A 9,360-nucleotide genomic window follows, 5' to 3' on the forward strand; every position below is an offset into this window, starting at 1 on the left:
TAGCTCTTTCGCGCATGCAATCACCAGACCTTTTCAAGTGCTTTCTTGCGGAGCGGAAGCTTCTAGCTATGGCCAAGGCAAAGCACACTGCTAAAATGCAACCGGGTTTGGATTATGCCGAGCCACAAAGGAGACTTTGCAAGAAAGGAGTTGCAATGAGTGCATACATTAGTAGCCCTGAGGAGGAGGAATTCTCTGATGAGGGAGATGCAGTTGTGGCCCGGGGGATTCACCATGGAAAACATACCGCACCACGTAAGTGCGAGGGAGGGGCGTTTTCTTTCAAGTTACATAAGAATATAAGCTAGGGACAGGCCGCCAATAATCTATCTCCCATGCTTAAAAATAAGGAAGGGAGGTATCATATTCGGGGGGGGGGGGCTATCCCACGATTGGTCATGATCATTAGTGTGCACTAGAACTCATATGAATTTTGAGGAAGTTTTTTATCATGTCACACAACAAATTTGGCATCAAGCCGGTCATAGATAAAGGCTGATTTTGAATAGGTCAAGAGTTGATTTACACTAGCTTTGGATGGGTCAAAATTGGACGAGTAGCCAGAGTGCATGCTGATTGGACACATAGTTTGAAAGTCAAACTAAGACACATTGAGAGTACATCTACTTATCAACAGAACTGGTTCCTTAGTACATTTCTAGTCGCTATGTTACACACTTTTTGACTAGTTTTACTCAGTTAGATCATGTGAGACCTAAATTTTATATGTAAGATAGGGGTATGATAGTTTTCTTCATTGATTGTTGTAGAAGTGTAAAAAGGGGGGTCATATTCCCTAATATGAGTCGTATATAGGGGTTTTATCAAAGTTGTCTGCTCACAAGTGGAATCCCATTTTGTATGTAGAGTGAATCCCTTGTGAGTTGTGGAGGCTCCCTTGAATGCTGTAAAAATTCAGCAGTCTCTCATGGATCCTTTCATAGATTTCAAAGTCTACCTAGACACCAAGTTAGAGGCTAATGGAGTATGGTTAAAAGGAATTGGATGGTACGCTTTTTCATCCTTGCAATGGGATGGGTGAGAGAACAACAAGTATGCAAAGTCACAACTTGAAATCTCAAGAAGACCAAGGGCATGATATCTAGCACAGTATATTCAACCCTTGAGTTGGTTACACATGTGTTTAATTTTCCATTAAAAGGTATGTCCATGATTCTTAAACGTCCTGAAGTTTTATTGAGGAAAGAATTTTGTCCAACTAAGGGTGGAAAAAAATACTACATGCTAAAGAATGTCAACTATGTTAGAACGGAGCAATGAAAGTGCTACTTGGAGAGATTCTGTTTCCTCATGAAGTTTGACTACATGTCAAAAGAGAGCTATGTTCCATCGTGTTTTGCTGAACAAGGAGGTCTTGCAAGCTGGCATAATTGGATTTATGACACTATCTGGTGAAGTTTATCTGTCAGATAAAAGGAAAGCTCAAAATGGTAGCAGGCTATGTGCATACTTAGTAGCTTTGTTTAGTTATGCTCACAAGGCACCAATTGAAGACAAGGATGAAGAGCAAGCATTCCCAAAATCTTCAGACAGAGCACATGTATTGAAGTTAGATAAGTTTTCAAATCAAAAAGTGGAGCTACTAGCACAAATATAGGAGAATCATGAAAAGATGACAAACTTTCAGACTTTTGGTAAGGCTGGGTACTCAAAGGAGGAAGCATTGAAATATGTGCAGATCCTAGAAATGGTGGTCTATGCAAAATCTAGATATTCCAATTAATTCTGATGTAAAGGTCCAAACACCAACAAATTGGGGATGGTTTTCACCTAGTCAAGAAAAGAGAAGTGAGCGGTGAAGTATTTAATATGGTGAAGCAGCTGGACTTTGAACCTACAATTGTGAAGAGAAATCAAGGAAACATTACCATTAAGGACTCAGAGATGGCTGTAGAGATATTAATTGAAGCTCAAAATTTTTTGAGCAAGCATCAGATGCAGGCACTGTCTGCAATAGAGGCAACAAAGGTGTTGTTGCAAGGGCAGACTGACATAGTACAAAATTTGAGGTTGGAAATGGAGGACTTAAAGATCAAGCATAAAGATGAGGTGCAAGATATTTTAATGCATCATAAAAGTGAATTGGCAAGAGTCAAAATGTCTTAGGGTTGCAGAAGGAGAAAGTTCAAACCAAACTAAAGTTAAAGATCATGTTGATGTTAAATTTTTTTATCAAGGGATGGGTTCTCACAATGTTTAATAAACATTGCCCACCAGGTGTGCCGAGTGTTACCATTCACCGAGCGAGGTTTTTCAAGCAAGTTGAAAAATCGAGCAAGACCTTCACTTCACACACACACACACACACACACAAAGAGAGAGAGAGAGAGAGAGAGAGAGAGAGAGAGAGAGAGAGAGAGAGGATGGATGGATATAAATAAATAAATATATATATATATATATATATCAAGAACATATATAAGACATGCGGAGCTATTTTGAGAATATCTTTGTTTTGTAATGGATAAGAAAATCCCTAAAACTAGGACGCATTAAATTGATGCCAAGATAGGTGCTTCCATAAGACATGAGACAAGAGTAGTCCTTGTGCATGTGCAACTGTTGATATTCGTTAGTCACTTACCACTTTGAAGTAAATATTTTGGGTGTGTTGATGCTTGTTGGAGAGATTTTGATTAAGAGGGCTCTCCCATAAGCCCTCTAAATGATGATTTTGAGGGCCCTCAACCTACAATAGAGGTGCTTTATACACTCTTGAGCAACGGCATTAACTAGAAAACTAATGCGACCATTTTATTGGGGGTGTTTCAACAACCCCCCTCATTTACAAAAGGCCCTTTTGATGGTTGTAGGTGGTAGTTGTGAGTGCATCATGCAAGCTCACTAATTGTTGCCAATTATGCGTAGATAAGGGTCCTTAATGTTGATCAGGAGCACAGATGAGAGAGAAGGAGAGGGTGGAGGAGACAAGCCACGAGATATACAACCCCAAGAGTGTACATACTCATACACTAGACATGTACATATAGTAAGGACCTATGGTTAGGGAGCTATATATAACACATTCTATATATATAGCTCCAACACCCCCACTCAAACAAGGGTCCCTAACTGTGGATGAAAAAACCCTTGGGGGCTGAAGGGAAAAATCCACAGCACTATATATGCACACCGCTTTATTGATCATAAAGTGAAGATTTACATATGTATTGGCTTCAGCAACTACATCACTCCCTTGTTACAACGGCTTCAGGAGCTACTTGCTACAACGGTTTGCAACGCCCCTCATGAGACAACATAGAGACGCACAAAATACAAAATGCCAATGCATATCACATGTGCATATGTATGCAAAGCTAGTATCTAAATGACATATAAACTTCAACAAGTATCCCTATTTAGGATTGCGTTGATAATAGAGCACTGAGCTCACATGTCTATAAAGAGGAAATTTTTTGTAATAAGTACACAACGAGTCTGCAATGAGGACAAGATGATGTCCATAACAAGACAATGTTTTGCACAGAGCTCATAAATAGCTTCTCAATCCGTAATGGAGCACCGAGCTCATAAACAGCTTCTCAATCCGTAATGGAGCACCGAGCTCACATGTCAATAACAAGGACCATTTTTGAAATAAGTACACAACAAGTCTGTAATGAGGACAAGATGAAGTCCATAACAAGAACAAGACGATGTTTTGCACCGAGCTCATAAATAGCTTCTCAATGTGTCATTAATGGAGCACCGAGCTCATAAACTGCTTCTCAATCCGTAATGGAGCACCAAGCTCACATGTCAATAACAAGGACAATTTTTGGAGTAAGTACACAACGAGTCTGTAATGAAGACAAGATGATGTCCATAATAAGAACAAGAAGATGTTTCGCACCGAGCTCATAAATAGCTTCTCAACCCGTAATGGAGCATCGAGCGCACATGTCAATAACAAGGATAATTTTTGGAATAAGTACGCAGCGAGTCTGTAACGAAGACAAGATGATGTCCATAATAATAACAAGACGATGTTTTGCATTGAGTTCATAAATAGCTTCTCAATCCGTAATGGAGCATCGAGCTCATAAACAGCTTCTCAATCCATAATGGAGCACATGTCAATAACAAGGACAATTTTTTGGAAAAAGTACACAATGAGCACCTCGCACATACTTTCTGTCCTGCACATCAATCTCCCCTACTTCAGCCTCTCCATGGATCAAGATAAGTGTCAGAGGTTACCATCCCAAAAAAAAACACACATAAAAAGAAACTGGTTTGGTTCTTTCCGCATTGAGGTCTTCCTCTGTGTGATCAATTCTTCGTCCTGTGTGGGATGTGAATATGGAACACGGCATTCACGAAACCCACAAAATAACTCTGCACGAATATCTTTTAGGGTTTCTATATTTACAGGTTCTGTTTCCACAAACTAGTATAGCCATCAATCGTGGGAATGATAAATTTTCCTGTGAGCAGACAAACTGCAGGAAGAGTGCAATAGGCGAGAAGAGGAAGGGATGTCAATAGATAGACAATGGTATTGATGTAAACAAGGCGCTCAAGACACTTCAGACAAGTTCCATACCCGTACCCAATTGATCCGTCAGGTTGATTGGTACAGAACCCTCAAACGCAGGGCTTCGTGGCATGCAGTAAATTGATCGCCACCCAACGAGTGTGTTACATAAGGAACAAAGCTTCCACCAACAATGCAGTGCCCTGCAGGGCAATATTATTTGTCAAACTCCTTCAATGTATAGGCTATTCACTTTCTTTGTAGCTTTCCTACCGCATCCAAGCACGCTCGACCACAACAAAAGGTATGCTCCTGCATGGGTTCAGACATGTCAGCGGCCTTTATTTTGATTTTCAGAGGTCCTGCTATGGCAACAATATTCACCTCCAACGTGGGAGGTGGCTGAAAGGCGAAGTAGATGCTGGCATGTGCATTGACGGTACATGGTACATCCCCTACTAGTAGAACCTTTTCAGCCACAGAAGCATTCCCAGACTTCATATCCAAAGCATTAATCCTCTTGACAATTGACCTCATGTTAGAAGAGGAAGATCTCTGTAAAATTCCTGATATGATCTCTTTTCTGCTCAGAATGAGTGTTTTTTTTTGTTCAGGTGAGCTACTCCTTCCATCATCCTGGTTGATATAAAGGGTCTCATCCTGCGATAAAAATCCTTGTTCATGCTGCAAACAATCTTGTTCAAGAGGGACGTAATCCTTCTCGTGGACTTTCGTCGTGGATAAATCCTGTTCTATACACTTGCGTGGGGAATCATGAAGGGTATAAGGTCTATGTTTAAACCTTGGTTTACACAGGATTCAAAATCCCAAGAAAGAGGTTCTATATTTGTTCCAATATCACCACGAACATCACAATTTATGCCATCATTGCCAGAATAAACTAGCTCTTCCCTTTCTCTTTCAATAGTTACACGTTCAAAGCTAGCAAACACTTCATCTTCATACAGGCTAGCATCCACATTAGAGTTATCCTCGCAATCGTAGTCTGCTTTTAAAACTTCAAAGATATCCTCTGTCCAAATGTCTACTAAGAGCGAATCATCTTCAACACCTAATGTTGAGTCACCAACAAATTTTTCAATAACCTCAGCATTTGAGAGTGTAACAGCCAGTAATCCGGATCCTGTTGTAATGAGTGTTGGCTTGCAGATTTACTCATGAAGTAGAATGACAAGTGTACTCTTCTTTAGTTGTTTTTTTGTTTTTATATAAGCTTGAAGAAGAGGACGCCTCCAAATCTTAACTATCAAATGTTGATGAGTTATCTATGCAAATAATGTCATTCTTTGGAAGTGGGACATCTTAGCTAGAGTTTACGTTAGAAGCCTCTATGATATCTAAGCCCATTTGGTTGCTCAAACTAGAGGCAAAACTGACATTCTCTGGTCCTATTCCATTATCATTACTAGCCACAGTAGCTTGTTCCTGTTACTCCATCAAAGGCTTCCTGAGTTAACTTTATAGAAACCTCTAAGAGCTCCTCCTCTTCTGCTTTCTGTATGAGTAGCCACAACTGCAGGAACACAACCTTCAACCCTGTTCTCATGGTTATGCATGCCAATGACAAGAACTTCACACATCTCGATGTGTAGCTGTGGGTTTGGATCCATTGGGAACTTGAACCCATGCTGGGTGTTGCATTTTGGCCGTTACTTTCATCAACAACTACTGCTATATCGACAATCATACCGCTAGACCATCAATAATAAAGCTGACCCATGATGGCCGTTGCATGCTGGCAGTTACTCTCGTTAACAACTACTGCTATATCGGCAATCATACCGTTAGACCATTAGTGATAAAGCTGATCTTTGGTGTCTGGCATGGTACGGTACTGATTAGACTTGTAGTAAGCTTTCTTTCACAAGAAGCAGTATGCTGCTGCCATAAAAATAAGTTCCTCCTGCTCACAATCTACAAACTCCTATTCCTCATTAACCCTATCCCTCGTTAACCCAAAACTGGCAACTAGCCGACAATACTGCAAGCCTTTATAACCACTTGCAACAGCCAGAACCACTAAAATGTAAAGCCAAGTTAAGTAAAGCAGCTTTTTGCTAAGCATCATCCACATACGCATTGTACTAAACTGCCTGTCTATCCAATGGCGATAAGCACTCGACTATGAGAACCGTTTTTTTGCCCTTCATAGTTGCTCTCACTGCCATCTTTCTTGAATTTGCAACATGTTTCCAACAGGTAATGGGCATTCTATGCTGCTTCGCACATGACGACATTCCAGAAGAGGTAAGAATTTGCAAATGACGGCATTCCAGAAGAGATAAGGAGCTGCACCTCAAATCTCGAATCCCCTCCTTTACCAGGGTCCTCTTAGTAGAAGGAGATTCCCTTGGAGAAGAATCCAAGTAAATTTGCAACGCTGCAAACCCGACCAATGAGACCAGACCTACTGCAGTACTATCTGATTTTCAAAAGCCAAAAAAAGGTATGATTGTTCTAACCCACACTGCAAGGCACCCTGCACCAAAATTTACTTGATAAATAAGCCTTGTTCCTTCCTCTGTTTCTGCTGTAAAGGAACACGCGAAAGCTGCATGCTCTTTAAGTGAACACTGCTTGCCTCTGTTTCTGCTGTAAAGGAACCTGGCATAGAAGAGAGCAGAGGCGGACGCCTCGTATTATTCAGCTGGTTTGGAAGAAGCATCTTTGGCTCTTCTTCTAGAAAGACTTTTCTTTCTCTTTGCCATCTGAACGTGAACGTGAGAGCTGGTGCGTTCAGCACACGACCTTACACCTTTGTGCTTTTAAGCGCACATGAGAGAGCAAAGAGGAAGTCGCTCCAGCTCTGATACCATGTTGATCAGGAGCACAGACGAGAGAGAAGGAGAGTGTGGAGGAGACAAGCCACGAGATATACAACCCCAAGAGTGTACACACTCATACACTTAGACATGTACATATAGTAAGCACCTATGGTTAGGGAGCTATATATAGCACATTCTATAAGTATAGCTCCAACACTTAATACAACAGCCTACGGGGAAGTCTCTAACAATAACCAAAAGGGCATATATTTTTAAATGTTGAATATTAATTGTGTGGGTCAATGGATTTACCTTTAATCAAACTACTAGTAGGTCCATTTCATTAACATCCAATCAATTTTCCCTAGATATTCCAAGAAAATCTAGGAATTCAAAGATAGAAGATATACTCACAATGCCATCATCACGTCTGCAAATCCCCCCTCCCCCTTCAGCATTGTCGTCTCAGTATAGATCTCTGCCTTTTTTGTTCCATCGTTGTGCAACCCTACTTGCATCATTGTACACATGCTTCAGTCCTATATATGCCATGCATTACTGCTCCTGCATAGGAGGGCAACATGTAGTCCGAAGGAACAACCATCTCCCAATTGCAGCATTGGGACAGACTAGCAGAATTGCCATATTCAACCAACCAAGCACAAACCAACGACCCATAAGACATAGAGCATCAATGAAATGGAAAGAGGAAGCTAATGTAGACCACGATTAAAAAATCCATCTCTCTCTCTTTCACCTCACCATGATAGATGACATCTCCCTCCCTTCCTCTCTCTCTCTCTCTCTCTCTCTCTCTCTCTCTCTCTCTCTCTCCTTGTGCCATCCTCTAGATTTTTTCCTTGGGTGAAGATTCTTAGTAATAGAAGCACCTCAAAAATGTTTGTACCCCCACTTCCATTGCCTGCTGTACTGATTGATGCCACTCCTCAACATCACCAGTAGAATGAACTGTCTCCCACCCCGCTCGTCATCTAAACACTATCACCTTCAGGATGATCTACTCTAGCACAACACCTTGTCGCCATCATCTCCACGGTCGCTGCATCTACTGCTATTGACAAACGCGCACGTGCGTGCGAGCGCGCGAGCAAGAGAGAGAGAGAGAGAGAGAGAGAGAGAGAGAGAGAGAGAGAGAGAGAGAGAGAGAGGATGAGGAGGAGGAGGAGGAGAGAGGCCGTTGGTACTAGGTCATGCACACTAGAATTACAGAGAGAGGCGGCATGATTTGCACCATAGAAGCCAGAAAACCTGCCATGCTTGTCATTTGAGTCATGATATAATATTTTCAAAAAATCTCATCTATCCTCCCCAGACGCTATGCCCTCCTAAAACCGGATGGTCATAACCCACTAGCTATTTGGTTTCCTCCTACGTACTTTGTCCCATGTAGTCTCCTTCCTACATGCCTTGATGCAGTGTTCATGGATAACCAACATTTAGTGTAGTTTTAAAGGACAAAAATTGAAAATTCACAGTTAGTTTGGATAGTCACCTTGATGGAATCCAGCTGAATTTGGAAGACTTGTGTAAAAATTAGTAAAAACCTTGGATTTTTTTACTAAAAATCAAGATATTTCCAACACTCTCCCTTTTTCCATTAGTTGTTTGCTGAAAATGTTTAGGGTTAGCACTTCCCCGACATCTGCTTGTTCGTGTGCTCATCCGCAAGCTGCATGCACCACATGAGGAACCCTTTAAATTTTCTTTTGTTCCCCATTTTCACCCGCTTTGCTAGTCCAGGTCTATGCCAATCAGACAAAATTATACCTCCCTATTTTTCCATGTTTCTCACTTCTCCTTAAAAGTCACAAGATACCTTAATATTCTCAAAGGTTTTGCATCCTCTCCCCTAACTTTCTCTTTCGATCCCCCCCTCCCCCCGACTGTCTATGGGCCAGTAGCATTGGTCGCGTCTTTATGTCACGCCATGCCGCCAGCTGGTTGGCCTCATACTTGATCTCATCAATAATTTAATTGACATCTACATAGTTTCTACTTCCTAGGGCCAGTGGTCTCAAAAAGGCCATTTATTTTCCTTGAAGTTCAATCTCCTAG

General features: G+C 41.3%; 1 protein-coding gene across 1 annotated transcript; it reads right to left on the reverse strand.

Moving 5' to 3' along the window:
• Window positions 1–2,965: 2,965 nt before the first annotated feature.
• Window positions 2,966–7,392, reverse strand: LOC147457701 (uncharacterized). The gene has a single exon (XM_086513645.1). It carries the CDS (start codon window positions 5,033–5,035, stop codon window positions 4,748–4,750), a length of 288 nt encoding a protein of 95 aa, XP_086369771.1. The 5' UTR covers window positions 5,036–7,392; the 3' UTR covers window positions 2,966–4,747.
• Window positions 7,393–9,360: the final 1,968 nt, after the last annotated feature.

Source organism: Adiantum capillus-veneris, chromosome 5, assembly GCF_014529385.1.
Source record: "Adiantum capillus-veneris isolate H3 chromosome 5, ASM1452938v2, whole genome shotgun sequence".
In the NCBI taxonomy this organism is placed as follows: domain Eukaryota; kingdom Viridiplantae; phylum Streptophyta; class Polypodiopsida; order Polypodiales; family Pteridaceae; genus Adiantum; species Adiantum capillus-veneris.